General features: G+C 52.7%; 1 protein-coding gene across 1 annotated transcript in view; it reads right to left on the reverse strand.

Moving 5' to 3' along the window:
- The window catches only part of ADAMTS7 (ADAM metallopeptidase with thrombospondin type 1 motif 7), a 54,298-nt gene that overhangs the window by 22,945 nt on the left and 3,532 nt on the right, over positions 1 to 27,821 (reverse strand). The window contains exons 3-17 of the mRNA XM_019472369.1: positions 27,280 to 27,632; positions 22,769 to 22,940; positions 19,991 to 20,187; positions 18,611 to 18,694; positions 17,841 to 17,965; positions 16,653 to 16,802; positions 15,782 to 15,925; positions 11,594 to 11,738; positions 11,338 to 11,430; positions 10,268 to 10,413; positions 7,569 to 7,738; positions 7,199 to 7,332; positions 5,086 to 5,206; positions 4,302 to 4,546; positions 627 to 768 (exon numbers count right to left, since the gene is read on the reverse strand). Of these exons, the coding sequence (XP_019327914.1) occupies positions 627 to 768; positions 4,302 to 4,546; positions 5,086 to 5,206; positions 7,199 to 7,332; positions 7,569 to 7,738; positions 10,268 to 10,413; positions 11,338 to 11,430; positions 11,594 to 11,738; positions 15,782 to 15,925; positions 16,653 to 16,802; positions 17,841 to 17,965; positions 18,611 to 18,694; positions 19,991 to 20,187; positions 22,769 to 22,940; positions 27,280 to 27,632 (2,421 nt within the window). The remainder of the gene's footprint in view (positions 1 to 626; positions 769 to 4,301; positions 4,547 to 5,085; positions 5,207 to 7,198; positions 7,333 to 7,568; positions 7,739 to 10,267; positions 10,414 to 11,337; positions 11,431 to 11,593; positions 11,739 to 15,781; positions 15,926 to 16,652; positions 16,803 to 17,840; positions 17,966 to 18,610; positions 18,695 to 19,990; positions 20,188 to 22,768; positions 22,941 to 27,279; positions 27,633 to 27,821) is intronic.

Below are 27,821 nucleotides of genomic sequence, written 5' to 3' on the forward strand. Positions count from 1 at the left end.
GTATGAGTGTCCTTCATTTCCCTTTTTTTCAGTGGCAGCTGCTCTCGAGGAAGCACTTGCTGGTCCCCCAGCCTCCCCTTGCAGCATGTCCAGACTGTCCCCCTCCATCGACCACCCCAAAAGCTGCCCCGAGGACCCTGGGATGCTCAGCCAGCAGCGCAGTGGGGCGGGAGGGTGGGAAGCAACTGTCCAACACCACGGGGCAGCGCAGGACCCTGGTGCTCTGCCCATGCCAGGCACTCTCCCATGTGCTCTCTGTAAAACCCTGGAAACGATCCCCCCTGGAGAGGCCCAGCCAGGTGGGAGACCGGCCCTTCAACACTCCCTGGATTTCTCTAAAGCTCTTTTGTCTCCATCACCCTGACGTGAGGAACACCCAGCATGGTAACAGGACACCGAGCAAGGAGCAAAATACTGATAAAGCACAGGGTCTGGCAGGAGAGCACGGTGGGGGCACCGGAGAGAGTGGTGACCTCAGCAGATGTCGCTTCCCCCCCCCCCAAGACCTCCTGAAACCAAAGACCCAGGAATTTCTAAGGCATCCTTGTGGTATGGAGATGCTCTGCCTGCTCTGCTCCTCCACCACAGGCGGCCGAGTCCCAGGGTCCCGTGGGAGCCGGACTCACCAGTCCCGCACGTGGCGGTGCACGTGGTCCAGGAGCCGAAGCGCCAGAGGAACTCCGCCTGCTCGATCTCGTTCTCGCTGTCTGCTGGGCGCTGGATGGTGTACTGGTACCGCACGCCGGGGTTGGTCTCCTGAAACAGCAGCTGTGGGGAGACAACCGGCTGTCAGGGAGGTGGCTAGTGCAGAGCAGTCAGAGTTGGCCATTGCACCCCAGGGGCTTTTCATGTGATAACAACCTGCCCAGCATGGCCATAAAGATGTCATTCTCTGTCTGGCTCTGTACCAGGGCTGCATTACCTGTACCCCAGCAGCAGCACACAACCATTTCAGAAACGGGATTAGCAAATGGCTGAAGCAGCGTAGGAGCAGAGGAGCTGCCCCACCTGCTGCCGCTCAGAGCATTGGGCTTGTGGAAATGTCAGGTAATAATAAAAAAATAACAATGAGAGCATTGAGAACCACCAGGACTTTGGTTTTATGTCTCCTGTGATGAAGAGCCTGGAAGGATTCCCCTGTTAATCCCGTCCAGTCCCACTGCCAAATGCAGCCTCATCCAAGGACCTTCTTGAGGTTCAGCATGGTGAAGGGCCCAGGACGGCCAGATGTCCCCTTCCCCGTCACCTTCCCCACAGTTGGAGCTGGGGAGGAGGTTCTGCATGTGCCACCACCGGCCCCAGCCCAGCTTGGGGTCTGCAGCACATGGGGCAGGAACGACCCTGCGCACAAGGACAGACCCACTGCTCGCTCCCGCCGGTCGGGAGCACGCTGAGCCACATCCGCCTCCCTCCCTCACTCTTCCTGAGCTCTAAGCGAGGGATGTTATGGCTGGAGGGAGCTCTGACTGCTCCCAGCCCCGTGTGCTGGACTGATGGTGGCTGGCCCAGACAGACGGACACTCAGGTGAACATGTATGAACTCAGGTGAACACAGTGACCTGTCCTTTGGGATGGTGGCAGAAGGGAGGGAAGGGGGCAGCAGCAAGAGTCCAGCTCCACAAGGGAGGAATCAAATCTCCTCGCCTCCACATGTCCCAGAGAGCTGCAACTGCTCCAGCAACCGCCTTGGGGAAGCACCGCAGCATATCTCGGCTTGAGATGCCGGCTACCTGCGTCCTTCCCTGTTTGCGCCTCCAATCTGCCACTGATGAGCCCTGGGCAGCACCAGGCAAGGGGCTCAACTGCGTTGGGGCTGCAGCCTGATGTGCCCCATGGTAGAGGGGGCACAGAGCAGCTGGGGGTGCACTCACCCCGGTGTGACACCCGACTCGTGCGGTGGAAGAAGGGGCTGCGGCAAACAGAAGGGAGCCGCCGGCAGCGAGCGCCAGCAATGGCTGATGGCAACCTGCGCCTGAAGGAATTTCCTTAATTGCTCCCCACTTGAAATGGGTTCCTGCTGCTCTCAACACATATGAAGCGGCTCCTGTGGTAGACACAAATCCTGCCCAAAGCACCTCCCGCACCAGTGCTCGGCAAAGGCTGGGAGTTTAACCTTGTTTTTCTTAGCCTAAGTGCTCTCATTATTGCCAAAGCTTTGTTGTTCTTGGAGCTTTGGCGGGAGCGAAGGCGTCTCTCCAAAACCTCTTCATGAATATTGAAACATTTTTGTCAAAAGGTTTTAATTAGGTTACAAATCCCAGAAAGCAATTTGCTGGTGCCGAGCACGCCAGCGTTCCCATTAACAGCAGCACTTGGCAGCAGACAAGCCGAGGATCCCACTCACATTTCTTCCTGAGCCTCTGCTGAAAGAAATGAAAAAGGCGAAGACTTTGGCTGCTCGGCATGGCTGGGCTCCAGGGCGAGCCTCTGCAAAGGGGCTGATGCTCGGGAAGAGTGCATAGGGCTGAGCCACGATTGCCGGGGCTGGGGGGTTCCTGCGGGTCTGTGGGATGCACCTCCGTGGTGGTCACTGCCTCTGTGCCACACGAGGAATTTCAGCCTGGTGCCAGCTGTGCCATTGCCCGTGGGATGATTCCCACCGGCTTCTCCGAGGGAAAGCTTGGCCCCATGGGCACGAGCATGTTGGCTCCCAACAGCTTTGCATTAACTGGCAGATCCCTCACTACTGACCGTCCTGGTGGCCATTCCTGGGGGAAGGAATTGCAGAGCCAAGCACAGCAGCAGCAGTGGGCAGCCTCTGAGGGACCTGCCCGGCAGGGACGGCCCCGAGTCCCCCGTACCATGTTGCCTTCCCACTGCCCTCCCCACTGACAGTTATAACCCCTGCAAAGCTTGTTAAAATATAAAGCTGCGCTGAAAAGTAATCCCCCAGGCAGCTCTTTTCCATGGAAACAAGGTGAAAATTATGAGTGGGATCAGTCTGCAAAATAAGGCAATTTCCAGGTAAGTGTTAGAGCTGTCGCTGCTGCAGTGGAGGGGATTAGCGATGGTCGAGTTGGGCTTGTATTAAAAGTGTTTGCAGGATGCAGGAATCCGAGAAGGGGCTTCCCAGGGAGCAGGGGCAGCGGCCGGGGGCTTGGACCACCTGCGCCAGCCATGGGGCAACCGCACAAGCTTGGGGATGCAATTTTGTGCTCCCATCGTTGGGGCAAAGACCGAGACTCTTCTGCTGACCCAGGGGTAAAAGGACCGTTAGGGTGAGCAGGTCACATAGAAATATATAACCCCTGAAGTTCATTATCTGCTAAGTCTGCTCCCCCATTGTCTGCTCTGCACAAAGGCTGCCTGCTGGAGGCAATGCCTGACAGGAACAGGAGATGGGCAGATGCTCTCCTCCCGCCCGCAACTCTGCCATCCTGGAAACACACTGCTACAATGCAATTACATGTATTTTTTTGGGGGGGACTATGTGGTTAATTGTAACCTCTTCTGCCCAGACCCAGGCAGGCAGAGCAGCAGGTCCCGGGTGCCCTCCCATGCCCTGGGAGCCGTGGCTGATGCCAGACAGCATCGTCCTGCCATGGGGCTCGCCTCCTCAGAGCCATGGGGGTCTGATGAAAAATAACGACTTATTCTGGGGAGGGAAATAGCTTTATGGAAATTCCCACATGCAAAAAAGAGTAAAACTTGAAATTTCTAGTTGTTTCAAAGGGTTTTAAATCATCCTTTTGGATTTTTACCTTCTGCCTCAAGGGCTTTTGCGAGGAAGTGGAGCCTGACCTGCAGTGCCCTGGGTGGCATCACCCGGGTTTGGACCATGGAGCACGACCCCACAGGCTGAGCTCCTTGCCACGGTGTCAGGTGGTGCAGAGCGGGGCACAGTGCCGGCGGGAGCGCAGCACTGCTGAGGGCTGCCAGTGGGCTCCCGGCTCCCACCACCTCCGCCAGCTGCTCCAGCCCTACCAGAAGCACCGCGGGCTCTTCCCCTGCTCTTGATAAGATATGGGAAAGGCCTCAGGAGAGGGGCTCTTTCTCCTCATGCTCTCTCTGCTGTGTAAATATTTTGAGGAATGCTGCAAAGGGGACGAGGCTCAGCTGGAAGCGGTATGGGCTGGAAATGCTCCCCAAGCCGGCAGCGTGTGTTTGGCTGCTCCCGACATTGGCTCCCGGAGAAATAGGCTCAGCGAGGAGATGCACAGCCCCATCCCTTGGACAGCAGTGAAGTGCAATGATGGATCATGGCAGCTCAGCCCTGCACGGGAAGGCAGGAGAGCCGGCGGCTCTGTCCCCCCCATCCTCCCTGCCGCACACCCCGAGCACCAGCAGAGCCCAGACCGTACCTGGATCCACACGGGCTCCACAGTGGGCCCCGGGGAGGTGAGGTTCTCCCAGTTCCCTGTCCTCTTGTAGGTGAAGGTGGTCCCCGCTACCCTGTACTCCCCGTTCCACTGGATGGTCCAGCCGCCATTCAGGAAATACTTCTCCGGGTCCTCGCTCCGCAGTGCCAGAAAATTCCCAGCTTCTGCAACTTCTTCAATCCGGATCTCCCGGGCTCCCACGGGGATAATCCCAATATCAACGTAACCTGGGAATGGAACCGAGCATTGGTCTTGGGGGACTCAAAGATGTGGCAGAGACGATCCGCGCCCTCGGGTGGGTGCTAGTGTCCCTTGGGTGCCAGCATCATGCCAATCCTTACACCTCTGTAAGGCACCAGTGGGCACCAAAGCCCACCTTGCACTGAGCCCAGCTGTGTTCCCTGCTGGGAGAGCCCATCGCAGAGCGAGACATTTCCCACACGGGTGCTGGCAAGGCGTTTACCACACTTTCAACATGTCCTTGTCAACCCACAAAATCCCCTTAAACCTCTCCAAACTGGCTCCAGTGTGCACAGATTTGTTTTCAGGCCTTTAGACACAAAGAGCAGTAAGGGGATATTTTTCTTCCAAGGAGCAAGACGTGGAACGCCACCGCCACATCTCCCTGTGCTGCCGCTCAGATCTTATCCCGTCAAAATCGACAAGTCGGGATTAAAAACCACACTGCAATCGAGCAGCAGCAGCGAGCCCAGCTCTGCGTGGAACAGGCACCTGGTATTTTGGGGACGGAGCCGAGTGCCCTTACCCAGCCCCTCGCTGTCCTCAAAGGTCTTCTTGACGGTGTGGCAGGTGGAGCCATCCCCATGGCAGACGCCGCACCGATCCTCCACCGCGTTGGAGTCGATCTCGTAGTCGCAGCCCACATTCTGCAAGGCAGCCCCATCAGCCACCCGCGCCCCCGCACGCCCCCAGCCTCGCACCGTGCCATCGGCCACCAGCATGGGAGAAACGAGGGAGAGGAGGACCAGCCTTGGTCCTAAATGGTGGGAAGTAAGGAACATGGATGGGAGAGAGAGGCGAGCTGGAGTCTTTTTGCAGGATGGGTGGCAATACAGCCACACCGGCTGCAATAGGGGTTTCTCTAACATATCCTCACGGTCCTGCTGTCCTCTTCATACGCAGTGAGGATCACGACCCACATCTCATTTTTACCTTTTCCTACCTGAGTCCCTGGGCAGCAGAGCCCGTCGACACATGTTATGTGCCGAGCCAAGCTGGGAAAGCCCCTTGGTCCTTGGCCCTGCTAGTCCTGTTTCAAAACACTTTCCAAAAACCTTTTTTATATTCTGCTGAAACTCTCTACATCTCACGCCAAATTGCTCGACCTGAGCAGAGCAAAAGCCTCCCTGTGATTTTGCACCATAAAAGCCGCAGCCAAGACCCCAAAGGGTCCCGCTGGGTCCTGTTCCAGCAAGGAGCCTTCAGCCTTCGTTGCCCGAGGAGGTGCCCAGGTGCCGCTGGCACACACCTACAGTCGAAGCAGCACTGTTTTAACTACTGTGATAGTCTGCAGTGAGCCAGATTTAACTCTGGTGTCGCAGCCAGCAGCAGCCTTAGTGGTGACGAGGATTTTGTGTGCTGTGAGCTCTGGCTAAACGTGCTGTCATCTGCCGTGAGCTGCTGGATCGCACCTTGTTGTACACACCAAGTAAAAATCATGACCCCTGCGCTCTCCCTCCGGCCTGTGCCTGTGCATCGGTGCGCCGCAGCCTTTGAAGTAACTTACAGCCTATTATAGGAGGAAACGGGACCTTCCCAAAGCCTCCAGTTGCCGTCGGGCCCCTGCCTGCTGCTGCCGGCAGCACGGCCTGCGAGAGGGGGAAGTTTCCACGAATGGTTTTTTATATAAGAGGCTGCAAGGAAACTCATTGATTGATTATTTTCCCTCCTTCCTGCTGCTCTTTGTGCCATCCAAAAAGCCTTTTTTCCAAAAAGCCTATCAGAGAGTGTCTTTATCTAACACTACGGCAGACCTGACCGTGTCCTGCCTGCTTGTACGTGTCCCTGGTGACACGCGGCTATCAGCTTTGCAGCAGTGTGGCTTTGGTATGTCCCATGGTGGGAATCCGCCCCACAGACCATGGTACCACGGCAGCTCAGATTGCCACCCATTCCCTAATTTAACAGAAATCCAATGTCCTGCATGTGTGCTTATTCTATCCTAAACCTTGGGACCGCTTCCCTAGGGAAAGGGAGGGTGTGAATGAAGGGACTGTCTCACTGCCACCAAAGGCAGCTGGAGGACCCAGGGCACAGCTTGGCAAAGCCTCCCCAGCCATGCCAGCATCTCCCAGGTGATTCACAGCACCTACCGCGGATTCCTGTGCCTCTCGTGCTGGGAGATGCCCTCTCCGGCCAGCAGCCAGAGCAATGCTGCCGCACATCACAGCTCATTTGTAGGGAGCTTCCAAGAAATTAAAATAACAACCCAAAAGGAAGAACAAATCCCAGTGCTGGGAAAGGCTGCCAAGCTGGGGGAGGCATCTTCATCGCTGCAAGTCAGACCCGCGGCTGCCAGCACCGGGTTCAGACCTGGGCTGGGCGTCCTCTCTACGCGCCCTTTCATATCCCTGACTTTATTTTCAAGTGAAACTGTTCTTCCTTTATTTCCTTGTTTTTGTGCTCTATTTCCTTGAAGCCAGCACAGAGGCTGAAATAGGGCCGTACCGCGTACCTCACGGAAATAAAGAAGCCTTTCTGAGTGGTGAATGACAAAACGAGTAAGCTCAGCCCGTCGGTGCATGCGACAGGGGGGACAGGGCTCACCTAAGGGACAGGTCACGGTGCCCACCTGCCTTTCCCCGAGCATGGGGGGGTCCTTGGGCTCCCTCCCCACAGGGCCCCGGCGCGGGACCCACCTTGCAAATACCATTGATGCACATGTCGCGGCTGGCGTTCATCTCATAGCATGGCGTCCCATCGATGACGGCGTCCCGCAGCTTTTCTGCAAAGTATTCGTCCTCTGGCCGGCAGTGCAGCTCGCAGGGGTTAACTGGGGAGCCCAACAGGCAGAAACTAAACCCGAGCAGCTGGGGGCCACGTAACCATCTCCAAAAACATAAATTAACCCTGCAAGCCCAGCCATAATTTAAAATACAGCATAAACATGCTACAAGGCAATTCTTACAGACACGAACAGCAAACTCAGGCTGTTAGCAAGACCGTGTTTCAGGATTTTCATTGGGGCTGCAGGCAGAAACCCGGCAGCGGGCTTTGCCCTCAACTCACTGTTGTTGGGCACCGGCGTCCACCTGTAGAGTTTCCCTTTGTAGAGCATGGGGTTGAACTGGCTGCACTGGACCTGGCGGAAGGAGGGCTTGTCGGGGGGACACGGTCTGACGTTGCAAATCCGGAACCGCTTCCGCTCCCCCAGGCAGTACCTGCCCCCATACTTCGGCCTGTCCGTGGGAGGGAAAAGGGAAAATCACAGAAAGGTTTGGGTTGGAAAGGACCTTAAAGATCATCTAGTCCAACTCCCTTGCCAGGGACATCTTCCACTAGATCAGGTTGCTCAAAGCCCTGTCCAACCTGACCTTGAACACTTCCAGGGATGGGGCATCCACAGCTTCTCTGGGCAACCTCTTCCAGTGTCTCACCACCCTCATTGTAAAAAGTTTCTTCCTTATGTCCAGTCTAAATCTACCCTCTTTCAGTTTAAACCTGTTGTCCTCTGTCCTATCAAATAAAGACCTCCCACATATGAGGGGAAACTCCCTTTTTATTGACAGCTAAGGGAGGGTGGTTTTGTACCTGCTGCTAAGGTTTGATCTCATGAGGTTGCGTCAAGCCTGAGTCCACCCGGAGTCAGTGGGGAGTTCTCCCAGTTATAACGCACACACATTGCTCTGCTGCAATGTTCATGTAAGGAAGCTACTATGAACCCAACAGCTGCTCCAGAAAGATCCCCACTCCAAGAGCAAGCTTTTGAAACGTGTGGAAACCATGGCCCACATCCTTTTTCTCCAAGTCCCTCCTGCACCAGCTCCCTGCTGCTGCCGTGGCTGCCAGGCTGCCCTACAGGACCACACAGGGTGAGACTGTGGACCAAAGGCAGCTTTTGCTGAGCGAAGGCTCTCAAGCTGGATGAGCTACATCTTGGGTCTTGTCCCTCTTGACAGTCTCTCCTTAATGTTGCCAATATGGCCAGTTTTATAGGCCTAGTGTATGATGTTATAAAAATAGAATCATAGAATCATAGAATCATTAAGGTTGGAAAAGACCTCTAAGATCATCGAGTCCAACTGTCAACCCAACACCACCATGTCCACTAAACCATGTCCCTAATAGTTATTAAAGTCAGGTGTCACTGCCAATGTTCATGTCTGAAGCCCCTCCACCTTCTGCAGCTGCAGCCAGGCACCCTTCCCTGGGGGTAAAACATCTCCATCATCCCAGCTACCATGGCTGACGAGATGCCAGCGCTCCCACTAGCCAGGTCAGCCAGGTGCCCGTTCTGTGGCTGCTCCGGAGGAGCTGCTCTCCATCCCGCCTGGAATGTGCTTCCGACTCTGCTCCTCTACTCCAAAGGGAACAGCAAAGCTGCCGCTGGATATTTTAAAGTAAGAGGGACTTTAAAAGCAACAATAGGTTTTTCTCAGATGCCAACAGACTCTCAAAATACTGCCACCGTCTCCTGACGCTTGCCTTTTCTTGGTCACAGCACTCTCCATGGCCCACGTCCCCATAGCCTCATGAAAATTACTTTTCCCCTGATCAGTTAAGTCTGGGCACACTTTGCTGAAGAGAATAAAGTTAATTATTATTTTAGGGTTGTGTTTACATACCCTGCCTGAGGAAATGCCTGTGGGAGGAGGACTGCCCAGTGCTCACATTTGTTCACTCCATCCAAAAGGCAGAACTGAAGATTTACCTACAGTGGCCAAAGCAAACAACTGCCCAGGGAAATTCTCCTGCTTTTCCAGTGCTTGCTCTCTTGCCTGTCCGCAGCTGTGTTTAAAACACTCCATAAACTACAATTGCACTTCTGCCACAAAACTCATGTCAAACACAAACCCAGCTCTTGACCTGGGTCCGAGATTACACAGCACTTCTTTAAACAGCTCGATAGCATGTGCTAAAAACAACGCGCCCAAGGAAGAAGCTGGGCAGAAAGCACATCTGGGCTCATTAGAGAGCCTGCTCCCATAGCTTTCAGATCCCCTCAAGCCACTGAAAAGCAACTGCCACTGGAGCACTGCTCACAAAGCCCTTTTCTCTCCCCGTCCCAGGGCACTCTGACACCTGGGCAAGCCGGGGGCTCTGGCTGAATCCAATACAACAGCGATTTGATGACCAAAGGGACATCTGGGGAGCAGATGGGCCAGCCCAGAAGTCACGGGATGGACAAGGCTGCTCCTCCATCAGTGCCCAGATGCCTCCAGGCAAAAGCCAGAGCTGGCTGCGGCGCTGGCAGGCTGGGGGAAGGCAGCCTCCAGCCAGGCACAGATCAGAAATTGCTCATGGAAAGCAATGGGGTGATAAACAGCAGCAGGATTTTTCAAAGCAACTCTGAATCAGGCTCAGAGAACACCTATTTTTCTTTTCTGTCATTAAAGGACACTGGATATGTTTTACAGCTACAAGCATGGCGTCTTTGTTCTTTCTTTGAGTCATATTCAACTGCTCTCTGCCTGCATGGCGTAGGAGCGACCTTTCCGTGGAAGGAGACAGAGCAAACTCTGCCCCTCCAGAGGCTTTTGCTGCCCAGCCGGCTGGATAACCCTGTGACGTGAATCCCCTGAGTGTTTCAAAAGCACATTGTTCAGACAGGTAACTGCATAATGGCACAGTTTTGCCGTGCAATGCAGACAGGGGCAGGACCACACTGGTCATATGATGGTCCCCAGCTTTACGGGGCGATAAGAAGCGTTGGGTTCCTCTCCTAAATGGGGTCCAGGTGAGCGCCGGGGGAGTGAGGGCTTGCTCACGTGGGGCTGCTGCACTGCCTCTCCGCGCTCTGCACGCCTGCACCACAGCTGCGTGAGCAGGCAGCCCACGAGCTCCAGGAGCCCCAGCCGCCGTTGATCGCGTCAGGACGGTAACCCACAGGCACGCACTCGCCGTTGAAGCACCACTGCAAAGGGACAGGCCAGAAGAAGAGAAAACAAGGTTTAAGGATGCAATAATTGATGTTGAGTCAGAGAGCCCGGCCGCAGGGAGCACTGAAGCCCAGCTCCCATATTGCCCCATGAAAATCCCTGCTTTGCTCGCATGGAGGTGCCTGGGGGTCAGCCAAGCTCTGCCAGAGCCCCGTGCACCTCTAAGCGATGGGAAACTCAGAGATGTTGGGCTGTTTGAGGATTTGTCCGAGGCAACATACCCAAACCTCCACCGAGACCCCTCAGCAAAGGGATTCATAGCCTGATCTCAGCCCAAAGGGAAGAGTCAGCGAGGCATAGCCACGGACAAAGGCACGGCGGGAGGTTTCGCAGGGAGTGGCGGCTAAGCCCGGGGTCATCCCCAGTGCTCTGGGGCCAGGGCTTTGGGAGGTGACAATAAACCTAATGAGGAGAGATGTCTACAGATATTTTTATAACTCTATAGTTTTATGCTACCTTGAGCAGGAAAACCCTGTTCTGGTATGTCACCCATGCAAGGGTGACCAGAGCTGGCTGCAGACACCTGGTCCCCTCCGCACCCCATGCCCAGTGCAGCACCCACTGAACTGCTGCGGGTGTTGCTGGACCCCCTGTGCAGCAGAGCAGGGAGAGGTGCCTCCCCTGTGGTGGAGCAGGTCCCGGAGGCGAGCATCCGCCACCGCAGCAGATGGAGAGCAGAACAAGCCTTGTGCTCTCCTGCCATGGTAATTAACTGCAGGTTTCACCTTCTTAAGGTATTTTCAGCTTCACTGAAGGGAGTCCCTCCCTGGCAGCGGTGGGTGTTTGGCCAGAGTGAGGGCAGTGAGCTGAGCCTGTCCCTGTGTGCCGGAGCCTGTGAAACTCCCATGTGTGCAGGACAAGGAGTCTCTGCAGCTGCAGAGGGGACTGTTCCCCATTACCTTGTTCTCCCCGCACGCCGTGCCGTCAACGGCAGCGTCCAGTTTGGAGTGGCACGTGTTCCCCACCGTGCACCACAGCGTGTTGCAGACGCTCTGCAGAAAACACAGTTGCATAGGACATGGTTACTGCACCGGCCAACCCAGCAGCACAAATTTAACTTGCAGGGAGAGGATCACCCTATGCAAAGCCCCCCACCCCAAGAGAGCCCCTCGGAGCCACACAAGACCATGTTCTGTTGGGGGGACCCTGGCTTACGTCCATGTCATCGCAGAAGGTGGAGTAGGCACCGTACTGCAGCCGGCACTGGTGGCCCACGTCGTAGAGGACGCCTGGGGGCACCAAGGGGTAGTCCAGCACCTCCCGGGCAGGGGGGTCATCCAGGCACAGCCCCCAGCCCCGGCTGAAAGAGAGAGGTCAGAGCAGCATCACCACTGGCCCGGCACACCCGTACGATGCTCCAGCAGCTGCTAATGGAGAAACCGAACATCTCATTACTGTCCCACCACAATGAGAAGCAATTAGCATTTCTAGCTGATATGTCCCTGGCTCTCCAATCAACCCTGTACGTGCAGGTACCCACTTTTCGGGGTAGGTGCCCACTCCCAGAGTGATCGCGCCGTGGCCCCCGGGCATGGCAGGTTATGGGGAAGGCAAAGGGGCAAAGGCAGCAGCAGCTTCTCCATGCAGCTGCTGGGCCGGTGCCTTGCACGCTCCCCCTTTCCCCTCTGAGATGCCCCTGTCCCCTGCTGGAAAGCCAAAAATGTCATTTTCCCTGGGAATAATCCCCTGGATTTTTGCTTTGTGAACAGGTCATCAGCTCAGTCCTCAGTCGGGACCCCGCTTTCACCATTCAAGGTGAAGGGTTTCATTGAGCAAACATTTCATTGCCAAGAAACAGATGCTGTCCCTGCGTTCATACATCACGCTGACCCCAGAAATGTCCCTGTGGACACCACAACCCGTGTGTCAATGCCCTGCTAATAGAAATAAAGTACATTGTCAGCAGCAAAATGCACTCACCCTCATATTTGCAGCTACAAACAGTGCTCAAACTGTGCTGGACAGGACGCCTTTAGAAAAGAGATATTAAAACAGAGCCATCAAGGCGGCTGGTGGCCGGCAGCCAGGCTGTGGGAGCTGCGAGGGACGTTCCTGGCTGCCTCTCTCTGCTCTGAGTGCTTTTGCTACGATACTTCACAAACACACAAGAAATTGTCACTAGTTTAGCTTTTAGTGTTGATTTAAATAAACTTGTTTCCAGCAAGGCAAAGTCTCTGGCAAGGGTTTCTCAGCAGATTAGATGACTTCGGCTTGTTGTGATTGGGAACAGGTCTAAATTAACTTGAAACAAGATTCCTTTTTAACCCAAACCAGCAACACAAAAACAAGGACCAGCACCATGGGAGAGCTCCTGCTTTGGGGTGCTGGCAGTGCCACAGGGCGATGCCTGGCAGAACTGGTACCCCCTCCTCCCTTTCCCATCCCACCCCAGTGAGGTCCACACTGGACAGCTCGCTTGGCTGGAGACAGCCCCTTAAGATACCATCTATATATATATTTTTTATAAGCAGCTTCCCTATTGGAAAAATCAGTAAACAGGTTGCTTTCAGCAGCCCATGGGCTCGAAAGTCTCTGTTCCCAAGTCCACAACAGCGGGAGCATCCTGCCTCTCCCAGCCCGGCGGGGAGGGAAGGATCACTGCAAGCAATGCAGGGCTGAGCTGGGATGGATTAAGTGTGGAATAGGCAGCTGGACACAATATCATGGTGCAGCCTGTTTCAGGCATACAGAGAGGTCACTGCATTGCACCTCCAGGGGTATTTTCTTTATCTGCTGGTGGAAAACACTTAAAAAGAGTATTTTCTTTAAAAATGGAAAAAATGATACCTTTACTGGGGAAAGTCCAGGCTTAAGCACTGGGCTCCTGCATGAGCTACATGCATGATACTGGTGCTCCTCTGGACTAGTTCACCAACTGCCTATTCAGGTACCGGCACATGTGGCCCCGCACGTCACCCCAAAACCACCCCCAACCCTCCTCACCCTCTGATCTGCTCGAGGCACTTTCTGTCTTGCCCCAGCTTACGGGAGAGGTCTCTGTCCCAGTATGGGGGGTGATTTAGATTTGCTGTCAGCATTCCAGGACTATGTTCAAAATCTATTTCTTCATTAAATATTTTACAATCGTCCTACTGGTCTCTTCAATTGGCCAAAACACATTACCGAGCCAGCAAAAATTGGCATGAGCTTCCCTCTGGCTTTGCAAGGATATGCAATAAACCACACTCTGCAGTAAAAATGCACAGGGGTCTGCGCTGCGTCTGCCTGTTTCAGTCCATTCGTTAATGAGCTGGATGATGGAGTAGATGGTATGATGATTAAATCCCCATATGTGAGCAGGCTGGGAGGATCTGCAGATACATTTGAGAGCAGGATTAAAATTCCAAAAGCTCTCAGAGAACTGGAGGAAGGGTCCAAAAAACCAGGACGGAATTCAATAAAAACAAAGGCAAGGATTGGAGCTTGGGAAGAATTAGCTGCACAAACAGGGGATCTGGCAGAACAGGCAGAGGAGCGATGCAGCAGGCAGGGCTGTGTGCTGCTGGCGGAGCAGGTCTGCAAAGGCAGGGGAAGACCAGCCGTCCCCAGGCTCCAGGAAGGTGGGGATCGGCTGGAAGGAGCCCATGGGAGGGTGATGGAGAAGGACCTCCAGCACTGTGCAAGGAGGCTGAAAAACTGGTTGTCTGATCTAGAGAAAAGACTGAAGGGAGACGAGACAACCTGCAGCTGCACCAGGGCTGCTGCTGAGATGCAGGGAGGGTGCTCCACCCCATCGTGTGCTCGTGGTGCAGGCAGGGCATCCACGAGATACTGGACCCTGTTTTACAAGGGTATTCCACCAGCTGGGCTGGGAAAGAGCTCACATCACGGTGAGGGGTGGAGAGCAAAGAGCCTTACAGCATCTTCCAACTCCTCCGAGGGTTAGAGGGGAAAATCACAGAACGCCAAAAAGGGCTTGTCCGGGTCCAGAGCGGGGAGCGGCAGAGCAGTCCCTCCGCCACAGGAACATCACCACCCACCCTGCACCGGCCTCCCTCGTTAGCCTGAACAAGGGATGCTCATTCCCTTGGGGGACACCACCGCCACAGCAGGGAGGTGACCTCTTCCATCGCCCCCGGGTGTCCAAGCGGACCCCAACCCACAGCCTTGCCAAGAGGGTCGCCCAGCCCTGGCTGCACCCAGGGCCTGAACCGCAGCACCGGGGCCGTGCCGCTGTCGATGACGGGAATAATTTTCAGATGATTAAATGTTCGGCAGCATTTGTAAAATAATAATCTTTTGTAAAATAATAATCATCATCCGAGAGTGCTTTTTTTTTTAAAACATGAGGTCTGTTCCAAGCACACCCAGCAACCCCAGGTCAGCAGGGTCTCATTTTCTGGCTCACTCCTTCCCATTCTCCTGCCAACATCGTATTATAATGCACTCATGTCTGTGCTGGCAACAGGCCTCTCCCTCGCCTGGGGGATGTCGCAGCCGGTGAAAGACGCCTGCCGGGCTCTGTCCGCTCTTAAGGAAGAGCTGCCCCTTCTGGGGGGAGCACAGAGACCAAAACCCAACTGGAGAAGCATCCAGCTGCTCTGTTTCTTCCCCGTCGCAGCTCGTAGCAGCCCAAGGTCACTGCAAGCAGGAAATTCCTAATCCGAAAGTGAAGGTTAAAAGCAGAGGGCCAAGAACGCTGCGGATACGAGAAAGCTCCATTCCACCGAAAGCCATAAATCAACAATAATTCGCCCTGCGTGGGGGCCAAGCCCACATGTTCCAGGCTGGGATTTAGAAATGGGAGCTCAGCCCCAGGCAGCCTCCCTGCCATGTAACTGCCGGCCCCTCGCCCAGGTCTCCCCGTCGCCGTTTCTTGCCGATGCTCTCACTGTTTTCTAACTTTCCTGTAGCAAGGAAGGAAAATGTTTCTCCAGTGCAAGCCACTGGCTGACAAACGTAAATCTCTGGGCCGTGTTACTAGGAACTCAATAACAACAGGCTGAAAAATCAGCCATAGGGTGCTAAAAATAAACAAATGCATGGAAGAATTTGGCTCGGTCTCATTTCCTCACACGATGCCTCCTGCCTACAGGCAAACATCATCTGCCCCTTGCAGAGCACCGAAGAAAACTGCACAGAGCCTCGAAGAAAACCACTCCGGCCTTATTTGTTCAAGCCACAATCCCTGTGCCACCGCCCAAATGCTCGTGCTGCTTTTGTGTTCAAACTCCCATCCTTCACAGCAAGGATGGAGGCAACCGAGTGGGATAAAAGCATCCCCACATGCCCCGGGGCTGACTTCTGAGCACAACTGGTTGGGTCAGTCCCTGGCTGCAGACCCAACCCCTGAGCCACCCCCAGCGCGCCGCGAGTGAGGAAGAGCAGGAAGGGAGGACTTACTCGAGGAATCGTGTGATGTACTCCCGGCTGCAGCGGGACCAGGTGAGTGGGGACGTGTCATACAGGAGCTGTGGAGACATGATGAAAGGTCTTTTCCCAACTGGCTCACAGTCATTGCTGCTTCCATCATGCTGAATCCCAAAACTGTGTAAGAGCACAGTCCCACAAAGGAGAGGTGAGCCGCACGTCGCTACAACCGCGCAGCCTCTCTGCTTTCCAGCACAATGACACGCGACGCCGGACATCGCAAACCGTCCCAGCTCCGCGGGGACTCGCTCATTAACAGGCATCGGGGGATCTAGCCCTGTGGGACATTTTAGTGATACCAGGGACACTGCCCTGAACTTTGTCCCATGCTTTTATTTCAGCTTTCTTACTGAAAACTTAGCCAATAAAAATGTAATGAGACTATCGAACAAGATCAAGTTAATTAAACTTACTGGGTATGTGTTTTTACCATACAAAGATATCTATTATGAACGATAATGTTCAAGTGATCTTGTCAAAATTTAATTGCAATTAGGGCAAGCAAACTTCTGTCACTGGTTCTATACGGAGACCCTATTTTAAAACTTCTTAATGGGCAACTATCTTCTCCAAAACCTTCAGCATCAGCAACACAGGATAATATACAAATGCAATTTGTCCAGGTTGCCTTGGATTATGTGATTTTCATTGACCCTGGGGCAACCAAAAACTTAACTCTGAAATGAAACTCCCAGGGTAAATTCCCCTGGAAGCAGAGGAAGGTTTGGACCAATGAGGAACCGCCCAGCAATCTTCTCCCAACTTCCACCCGTGCCTTCTCAAGCCCTGACTGAGCCGTGCAGAGGACAGACGTCAGAGGAGAGGAGCAGGAAGCCAGTGGTACCTGTGTCCGAGCTCATGAGCCACAGTGAAGGCCAGGGGCAGTCCTGTGTCCTCGTTGATGTTGCAGCTCCTGTGGGGCTGGCACATCCCCGCCACATGGGACAGACCCAGGGTCTCGCAGGGTCTGTTCATCGCTGCGCAGATGTCCTTCCTTGGGCAATGGAGACAACAAACACACAGACACAGAGCAAAGACAGGGTTTGAAAGTGGCAGGACCCAACGCGAGGCATGGGAAGGAGCACGGGACACGTCCCAGCCCACAGAGGAAGACACGCGGACACCAGCCAAACAGAAGCGAGAATGGAGACATCCAACGTCTTTCCACAACAGAAAGATTTACAACCTCTACTTTCCCCTTTACTCTCCCGGTATCCCCAGCTTATTATTAAGCCTGATTAATGGGAACTGCTAGCCAGCCTGGCTACGTTTATTCCATTGCATAAATAAAGCTGATGCTGGGAATAATTAAGCAATTACTATATTGCTTGGGGAAGCACATCCCAGGGGTGCTGTGGTCCAGGGCAGAGGAGCTCCAGCCACCCAGGAAGAACAACTCCATTGAAGTACACGGCCTTAAGTGCCTTATTTCTGCTACACAGCAAACTTCCTAAAGAAGATAAAACTGTTGTGGGTTGTGAATCATCACACAAACCACCACGATACTGCTAACAGCCAAGCTGCTGCAGCCTGAAACCATCAAACTACGTTTTGACTGCAAAGTCTATAAACTTGGCCAGAGGCATGAATTCCTGCGAGCTTCAAGGGAGGTCAGGGGCCTTCTCAGAGGCTCCTCTGCCAACCCCAGCATTAGCCTCCAAGGGAAAAAGGAGAGTTAATCCCTGTGTACAACTATCTCCTGGGAGGATCCAGCCATTCTGGGGCTTGGCAATAGGGCCATGGTGAAAACCTGGTTTGGAAACCTCAACTGCTAGTCAACTGGGAGCTCAGGTTTAAACCTGAGATTTGAGACCAGTTCCAGCCATTAGGATCAGGTTATCTTCAGATTTCACGTTACATATCTTATGTGCAGGTGTCCAGGCAGGGCTCAGGCATGGAGAGTGAGGTTTCAACAGCTCCCACTGAGAAGTTCCTCTGGCTGCCTGTCTCCCCACCTGCCTGCAGCCGACAGAGGTGTTTCTAGCTGCCATCGTAGCACCTACAGCATAAAATTAGCACATGGGCACAATACCTTGTGAGCAGGACTGCGACATCGTGATGCAGGGGATGGGAATCTCCTTTAACGTTGATGCTCTTCTGCCATTTGCAAAAGCTTTTCAAGGTGTTGTCTGCGTGGTGGGAGATTTTCAGATCCTCCTGCCAACATAATTAAAAGTCTGCTGTCATATTGCTGCCGGATCTGTTTGGTTTTTAGGATGCAGTGGGCAGGGGTCTGATCTCAGACATATCAGAGTGGAATCGGGAGTAACTGCCATCCAGATGGAATTGCTCCATATTTATAGGTTGTAGGCTGGGTGGGAATATAGTCCTTTTCTGCTTTCTTTTCATGTGTGATTCAACCAAAACATTAAATCATCCGGTAATGGGGGTTAAGAAACACTGCGGGAAAATATCCCATCCTGGCTGATGGCGAAGGACGCAGCTGGGGAGCCTGTCTGAGCGGCGTCAGGCTCCCTGAGAGCCACCACTGCAGCTGGGAGCACAAACAACCAGCGATTCACAGCCCTCCGCTACCGGCAGTGATTCTGAGTTATCATAAATTATTATAAGAATCAGACTCTGCAGCTCCTCTGACCATGCCGTCCTCCTGACTTTACCAGGGCTGCAGCCCACGCAGAAGACAAGGAAGCAAGGCACGGGCGCCTGTGTTTGTCTTACGCAAATTCATCCAGGCCATGAAGACAGCACGAGAGAGAGCTTACAGACTTTCAAGGCCAGCTCCCCATGTATCCCAGCCTGGCTGCCAGGACGGGAGGGTGAGTCACCCTGTTTTCTTTTTACCTCTTCGTCCTCCAGCAGGATGAGTCGCACTATCGCAATGTTGATGGGGTTCCCGATGCTGGCGTGGTGGAACAGACCCGCCACCTGCAATGCACAAAAGCCAAAGAAATAAAGCCCGAAAGAAAGACCTTGCCCTGTGACACTGCTGCTGGTAAGTACGTCTGCAGGGGAACATGAACTCTAGGGGAAGCTACTGAAGGTTGTTGACAACTTCTCAGGTCGGGGAATTCCCCAAAATGAAAGACAAGACCAGATGCAGACCTGGACTAAAGTATTCGGAGTGCAATGATATCCATTTAATATTGATGTAATCTGTGCAGCACGTTGAAACTCAACCAGAAACGCCCGGGGGAACACCTCTGCTTTCACTCCTAATAGATGTGTTTAACATCTCAAAGGAAGCCTGTGCCCTCTGGGTGCCTTCACCAACCCCCAAAACCCCAGGGATGTTACCGTGAGGTCCTCTGCCCAATCCCACCCTCTTTTCTGGCCATCAACCAAAGTCCTCTTCTGAAATGCAAATAGGTGCTACCACAGCAGCAGAAGAGTGAACAGACTAAACCAGCTCATGCTGACTTATCTGCTTGTTTTATGGCACCAGCAAACCCCCCCCAGATTCCCAGTGGAGACCACCACAACCTGATGCTCCTTCCCTTAACTGTCTTCAGTGGCACCTTCCCAGGAAAGCCATTCACGTCTGTCCTGCTAACCATGCTAGTGCTGGCATTGGGTCTGATGGTAGCTGCCCCGGAGCGCTCCCTCTGTGGGCATGGCCAGCCCTAATTTCGAGGGAGTCTGAGCCAAAGCTCCCAGGTCCCTGCGGGTCTCTCATCCTGTGAGGAGGTTTCATTATCACGCAAAGGGTGGTGGGTGGCCCTCGTGCAGCCTTCGGGGTGGTTTCAGCTTCAGCTGCGTCCCCGTGCCCAAGCTGCCTGCACACCTGCCTGGGGAGAGCCGTGGTGGCAGTGCCAAGACGGTAGGCAGCACCCACCGCCTCCCTTCCCTGGAACAGGGGTGCAGGAGGAGCAGCCCTGCCTTTGGGTTATCTCCCTGGGAGGCCACATTATCCATTCCCATGGTGGGAAGGAGAAGGGAACAGCCCTTGAGCCCATGGGAAAAGTGAAACCACTGCAGGCTGAGCTGCTCCCGCCTGCACGGAGATTCTGGCCTTGGGCTTGCTCACACTGACCCATCCTCCCGTGGCAGATGGAGCACTGAGCAATGCAGAAAAGCCAACATGCACATGGGAACAACCTGTCTGGTGAGAGTTTTGCTGAGGTCCCACCAGGGATGAGTCCTGGCAAGCCCAGTGGTCTTTATGTCTCATAGCCATGTCCCCAGGGACCTGGCAGCTCTGCTTTTGAGAGGACCAGGACTCACCATGTTCATCACGGTCAGCACGTACTTCTCTATGTTCTCACTCCCGTGGTATTCTATCATCTTGGTGTCTGCCACCACTAGCGTTTCCACCCACTTCTCCTTGCTGATGGAGCGCTGCTTTATTCTTCTCTTCCTGTGCTGCTTCTGTTCCCATCTTTCCCTCCGCTTCTCAGACCTCTCCAGGCTTTCCTGAGATTCTGAGGGATTAAAGGGGGAAAAAAGACTTTTTTTTTGGTAAAATGTCTGCAACTGTGGTAAAATATCATCAAGGCCTTTTTTTTTTAATTCAAAGAAATAACCTTTTGGTGTTGAGAAGGAGGCTCCACACTTAGACCCATAACCTATGTCTATTTTGCTGTGCTGTATGTTCCAAAAAATCACTGGGGCGTGAAGACTGACATCAGTCTGTTGCACAGCAGCATTAACATGATAGAAGAAAAAAAAAATAAAGCAACTGAAGTAATTTCTTTGGCCGGAAAAGGGTTTACAATATTCCACGAGGAACATGGAGCCTCTCAGAGCAGAGCGCTTAGGGTTTGTATTGACGTATGAATTTATAGGCAACCCTGCAGAGATGCTTGAGCATGTACCGCCGAGAAACAACCCCAGTGGCTCAACGTTTCTGATTATCACCACAAATCTGTATTTTGCAGGGAGAGACAGTTCCCCAACACAATAAACTCTGTTCCCCCAAAGCTGGACTGATGTCTTGAGCCAAATCCCAAAGATCATCAGTGTCCTGGGCAAGACCGAGACACTGCAGGACTGCACAAAGATTTCCTCGGCCACATGGAGACTGAACTCTGCTCCTTCCCGGGGAGAAACAACAGGAACATTCATTGGGCTGAAAAGGGACAGGAGGCGGAGGAGAGCTCGGATGCTCCTCACGCACACCAGCAACTGGGAATTCTCACGTGGAGACTTTTCCTGTGACGCTGCACCAAGATCAAGGTCAGGGTCAGCCCCAAGCTGGGTAAAGGCTTTACAAACCACATCCCACACAGTGGGAATTGCTTTTATGACCAGTTTCTAAGGGCTCAGCCTTACTTTGTTAACAATGGACTTTTACATTTTATGGACTATACTGTACATTAGCTGTGAAAGAGTGTTTTATCCCCCAGCCTGAAAAATCCCAAGTATCTGGATAATTTGACGAATTGCTAATACCACTGTGACAGTTTAATCGCAACAGCTTCCTTGGAGCTTGTTTCCATTGTGGCCTTTGCTGCTAAGCTTCCAGCCGGGACGTGAAGGTACTGCAGAGAGGATGGGTGCAGAGTGCTCCTGGGATCCCAGGGAGGGCTCGCATGGCATTTTCTCTTTGAGATGCCTCTTAAAACACTTGCCCAGCTGTACACACAGGCTGCACTATGTATTGACAGAAGCTAAATAACACCTCACAGTCTAAGACCATCTGGCTGTGTGGTGTTTTGCAAAGAAAACCAGCAATATATCAGTACAAAATGAAAGGCTTTTGGTTTCCTTTCCAGGGCATACACATCACATCCACTTTGCCAGCCCAGATTGCAGTAGAGATCCACATGCATTACACACGGGCCATATTACAGCCAGTGAAATCCATTTACAATGAACAGACTTCAAAGTCTAGAAGGAGCCGTTATGATTATTACCATAGATTAAATAATTAATTTAGATTAACAGAAGAATGCCTGAAGATAACCTGATTATAGAAAAAAAAACAGTTTCTGAAAGCAGAGAGCTCTAGGAAATATGCAAAACAAGACGCACTGCCTGGAAGATGCAGCTTCACTGATGCAGACGAGGAGTAAAGCACCCGTGAGCTGCTGGGAATGCACTGAATTCCTCATTACTTGAAATCTTGCGTTTGGAAGTTTATCCAACCCATCTGCTCTAGACAGAGGAGAAGGAACTGGCATGCACTTTCTGCCCCGCAGCAGAGAGACTCCCAGGGCAACGATGGGGTTTCACTCCAAAAGTCCAATGCCCCGGCAGGTCAGAAACCGATATTTGCAAGGAAATAAAAACAAATACTCAGTCTCCACATCATGGGTCGCTTGCAACAGGGCCGGGAGGAAAAGATGAGGGTGAGAGGCCTGAGGTTCAGCACGCATTGAGTCATGTATGTGAGAAACATAAGCAAATACAGAAAAATTGGCAGGAGAAAAAAAAACAACCCCGCGCTCTGCAGCAATTCCCGTGACCTGTGGGCTCCAGTCATTAATGCTGCAAACCCACTGCCTGGCGCTCAGCAAGTGAGCTCTCCTGACTAGCAATTTGAACGAGCCTTCCCGTAATAAAAATGCTTGTGGGAATGGTTGTGTGGGCACCCCTGGGGCCACAGGGCTTCTCCCAGCAAGCAGCTCCAGGCCATCAGACACCCACCCACCACCCACCAGCGGCATCGCGGCACTGCCGACTGCGCATCTTCCATGCCAAATGCCACCCTGCAGCAGGACGCCCCACAGCCCACGGTCCATCCCCTCCCGCTGCTGGTTCAGTTTTTTGGTCCGAAGGTTTTCTTTGTTGCCAGCCTACGTGGCAAGAGGAACCTCCAGCCCAACTTGCAAAACTCAAACTAAGAGCAATTGGTGTCATTGATGGATGCCGGGAGCTTCAGATGGGAGCTGAATGCCGGGGTTTAAAACTAACGAGTCTGCAGAGGCAACGCAGGGGGCTAAGGATCGGCACTGCTCCCTTTATCTTTCCACCGTGTGCTTCAAACTTACAGAACTAAAGATGCCAATCCCTGGATGAGCTACTGGCTCATCACAAAATGCAAGAGAAAGGGGACCATACCTTGCATGCCACAGGTTTCCCGTGGAGCTGGTGGCCTCCCGCCTTGCTCTGCCCCATGCTCGGGCACCTGGCGCTTGTATATCCTGTGGGGCTGCGCCGCTCCATCCTCTTGAAAGCTGGTGGACACTGGTTCGATGAAATAGTCCTCGTTCATGAGCCGAAACACGCCTTTCTGGCAGGGAGAGACAAAGTTGTCACCATGAAGCTATCTGCATCTAGCACAGACTCACACTGAAGAACCTGGGCATAGGAGAGGGTTTGCAAAATTTTCCAGGAAGAAACAGGTCTTCTCTAAAGAAATTGTTTTTATGGATATTTTGAGCTCTAAACTCCCAGACAAAAGAGAACTAGCCAGCATGGAGTGATCATTAAGAAAGCAAAAAGCTAAAGAGATCCCATCACAAAGTGCAGACGGGTGGTGAATCCAATGGGTGTCTGATAGTGAGGAGCTCAGGGACTGCACAGATGCTGAGACAGAGAAATGCCTTCTCCAGAGAACCAGAGCACACCAGGAATAGGCACGTATGTGGTCTCGGACTGTGGTCCCCCCTCTGTGCTCACGCCACCTCTCTCTGACCTTCCTGGAGACACTCCGGGGAGTCCACGCAGCCAGCCCAAAGGGCGACTTTGACCATAGTGCAGCACCAGTGTTTGGAGTAAGTGTTGCACAAACGGAGGTGTTTTCCCAAGGATATCCTCGTCAGATGCAGCCAGTTGCTTCTGGCCTTTTGCACTGCCTAAGCCCCACCATTGTGAACCATCGGGTTACAGGCTTCCCGCGGTCAAAGACCAGAAAACCTCCAGGGAAGAGAAACCTGCAGGAGCACTTGATCATGGCAGGAACTCCAATCAAAGAAAGTCAGTCCCAGGAGCATGGCCCCTGCATGCAACAACGGGAGGATGTGTTATTGGCATTTCTCCTTTAGCAGGAAATGACACCCTAAAACTTTCTTTGGTTAATTATGACCCCCCTGACCTGGCCCAGCCGCAACACATCGTTATGGACTCACCCAGGACTCCTCAGCCTCCACGCTGCATCTCAAGAACAAACAGCTGCATTCGCTGCATAGGAAGCTCTTTGCATGGGCAGCCTCATCCCAAGGAATGGGAGCTCCTGCGGGAGTCTGCAGCGTCATTCAGCCAGTCAGGGTGCTGCCATGAGGAGTGTTTTGTAAATGTATTTTGCGCCGTAAGACAACTCCATCTGCTCTTGGTTGCTTCAGAGCAGCCTTACGGTGTCTGGAGCAGGCTGAGGTGTCCTACGCTTACTCGGGAGCCTGTTCATACTCAGCTTTGCTTACCATGCTTTTGCTCTGACATGTTTATTGCTTTCACATCCCAGGACAGGGCAGGGACAAAGAGAGAAGATCAAAACATGCCTCTACAACTGTTTCAAACGTTTCCAAGATACAACAGGACTGAGCCTACTAGTGATGCTTTCTCACCGCTCATGCGGTGCTGGGGAAGAGAAAACGGCTTCCTCCCTAATTAACTCCTTGCAAATGTAAAATAACAAGGAGGAAACACCATGGGGATTGGGAAGGAAGGGAAGGAGGCCACAGATACAATTCCTTCTCTGTTTCCTGATGCAGGTTGTTCTGAGCCAGGAAGGGAACAGAGATCGCTGCCCCGGCTGAAATCTGTCCAGGGTGCCCTGCACAGGGGCCACGTTTCATCATCAGTTGGTTCTGTAGTAGCACTGAGTGGCATTTGCTGCCCGTGGGAAGGTCTGGTTCTCTCTGTTTAAAACACACCTGATTAACCTTTCCACACCTTGTGTGTCCCAGTTCACCCCAGTAAGCAGTGCCAGCATCCCTAACCCCTGTCTCCTGCTCCCTCTCCACGGTCTGCAACAAGAGTGAGAAATAGCCTTGGAGAAGATTAAATTGCACTGGCAAAACTACCCAAGAGAGAGCAGAACCCAGCTCTTATGACTCTATTTTATTTTAAAATCATTGACAGGAGGAATTTAAAGTCTTATAGAAGTGTTGTAAGAAAGGTGAAGCCTGGTCATGGGAACAGGGATCTCAGGGGTTGGCCAAGGGTGTCAGACAAGGTACAATTACTGTGTGCTACACCAGTAACAAATGGTGGAGCAGGGGCTGCACCAACGACAGTAATGGGGAACTCGGCCCTTCGGCGTGCTGATGTGATTTGGTTCAACACGTGAGGCTGCCACAAGCAGGAATTTTGGGACAGCCCATCTGTGCTTTACAACTGGGAATGGCAGAGTGCTTTCAATGCAGCAACACTGGGCTTGAAATACAAGGTATCACCACCATATTACATGTATAAATGTAATATACTGCCCTAGCCTATAGCTCTATGCTTTCCCACACCAGTAATATGTTCCTTGTTTACACCCTGTGATACTGACCATGCGTACAAGTGGCGCATGAGTAATTCCCTGTAATGAAGCAATAGCTCAGAACACACATTACTTTCCATAATAATTATGAAACATGCAGCACATTGCTAAGTGCAGTTTTCCGTGGTTTAGTATCTGTCTGACAAAAAGCCATGGTTATTTTAAGACTGAGTAGAGAAGGTTTAAAGCAACTTCAGGCTGAGTTTTGCTCACCACTTACAGTTTATGGGCTGCAGACCCTCTCGCAACATTGTGCTAATGCCTTTTGTGAGCTAACAGTTTTTTCTGCTTCTTAAAAAGTAATACTAAGCCGTAGCATTTGCATGACACTGCTCATTTTCAACACACTTTACAGACCTTAATGATGGGATTCGCCAAACACCACTATGAAATGGGTGTTTTCAGGTGACACATTATGTGGATGACAGATTATTTAACGAATAACTTCCTTATTTGCTCTCCCGTCTGTGGTTAATTCACAAAGAGAAGTTTAATTCTCTTAACCAGAAGGTATTTCAAATGACCGGGGTGAACATCCTTCAGCCCATTCACTATTAGCAGCTTGGTTTTTCCTGCCTCACACTGCAAGACTGTGAGATTTCTAAGTCTGATGGCAGATTGCAGCTCACTGGCAGGATGAGGCCACGCAAACGTTCCCAGAAACATCATATATTACCGGGGGTGTCCATGCGTAAGTAGACATTCACGGGAGCGTTCACGACACTTTCTACTTCTGTGTGCACTGCAGCCATCAGTTTCTCTCATACAAACATTCACAGAAAAATGAATCAAAAGATTGTGGGTTCCCCCCAGGTGCATCGGTCTATTTTTTATCCAAATGATGCACCTGGCTATTTTCTGCAGCCTTCATCCCCCTGGGGACAGGGGTGCTGCATGAAGTGCAGGGTGCTGAACACCCTTAGCTGCTGTTAAATTTAGTAGGAAAAGAGCAACCAACACCTTCCAGGACGTGCCCAGCTCCTGTCCTGCCAGTCCTGCCCTGCCATCAGCCACGGCGGGGAAGCTCTGAGCTCTCTTCTTGCAGCTTCAGGTGATGGTTTGAAATGCTCCCCACTGCACACCTGTGCACTGTGCTCCTCTCCTTGAAATCCAGCAGCACACTCTTGCGCCTCCAGGCAAAGCGCAGTGATTTGGGTGGCCTCTGCAAACCTTCCGTTTAAAAGTCACCCTGCTCTACTGGGCTAACTCAGCGTACAGACACACACTGCCTTTATTTAAACACAGGAAGCTTAAAATGCAAACACAGCCCCCAGCTGAACGAAGCTACCTGCGGCAGCCAGCGGACCGATGATCTGATGGCGTTATCGTCTCTCCAAACACAGAGATGCCGGGCGTGAGCACTGCTGGTGATCCCTCCCTCTGCAGCGGTGCCTCCCTCTGCCCCGCGCCTGTGCTGGGGACGCGGGGGGTTTTCCCAGGGTCAGCCCCTGTGAAAGAGAAACCCCCCCCCTACACCCACCACCTCCGGGAAACCCCAGCACCTCTGTCATCCCACGGCCGCTGCTCGGGAACGGGGGTCTGCACATCATGGGAGCTACCAAGTTATATGGTAACACTCCTGCAAACTCCCAAGACATTTTAAACCCTGTGGGGACCTGGTACCTGCGCTAGCTGGATGCCAGCTAATGCAGATACACACATTTATGCTGAAGTCCTGAATTTGCCTTGCTGAGTGCCAACACTAGAGTCTTATCACTCTTACAGGTCACTATTGCCTTTGAAAATATTTGCAGTGGAATAAGGCAGTGGAGGTGTTCACAAAACATAAAGTAATTTCACTATACATGAGCTGCATTATCATAAATACCTCCAGGCTTCAAACACCTTGTTTTCAGATGTGTTTCCCATAATCCTACGTTTATGTACTAGAAGGCGGAGGCAATACGAGAATTGCTCTCTTTGGGAATTTGGACACAAACAAGTAAACACAGTCCCGGAGAGTTCCCAAACCACTGGAATCCATGGGAAATTTACAGTCAGCTCATCCATGGCCACATCAAACCTACACGGTGAGATCCTGACTCTGCTGCTGTTGGGAGGAGTTTTGCTATTGCTTTAGCAGAAAAAAGGATTTCACACAGCTTCTGTTATTTCCTTATTGATTAAAGATCTCTGTACTTACCAGGCCGTCACACGTGCTGAGCGCGGCCAGGCCTCCCTTCAGCGCCCGGCTCCGAACCTCCCCGATCATATGGCAGGAGTTGTAAGCGTGAGACTGGATCTTGGCGTTAGCGATCCCCCCGTATCGCCTCTCACTGACGAACCCAGGCGCCAGGAGGTTGCTGTTGAGGCTCAAGTTGAATTTCAGGGGTTGTCCTTTGTAATGCAGTTCATAGAACGTGAGAAACTTGCTCCTGGAGGAAGGAGACCTTCGGTGAAGTGCTCGGTGGGACAAATCGTAGGACAGGAACGATCCGCTCTCGTCAACCTTGATGGGATGAACGATGTCGCTGCTGGAGTACGGCAGAGCAGGCTCTGGGAAGAAAGGGGTTCAATGGTTAGCTTTAGGGTTCATCACCTCTCCTCTCCCACCCCTTCAGCTGGATGCTGAACTCCCAAGGCAGCCCAGTGGGGTCAGGTACCTAAATACCAATTGGACCTGGTAACTGGCACTGCCGCTGCCGAAGGCACGGCAGGGAGCAGGGAAAGGCAGGAAACACACGG

The sequence above is a fragment of the Aptenodytes forsteri genome, unplaced genomic scaffold (genome assembly GCF_000699145.1).
Source record: "Aptenodytes forsteri isolate BGI_AS27 unplaced genomic scaffold, ASM69914v1 Scaffold83, whole genome shotgun sequence".
Classification (NCBI taxonomy): Eukaryota; Metazoa; Chordata; class Aves; order Sphenisciformes; family Spheniscidae; genus Aptenodytes; species Aptenodytes forsteri.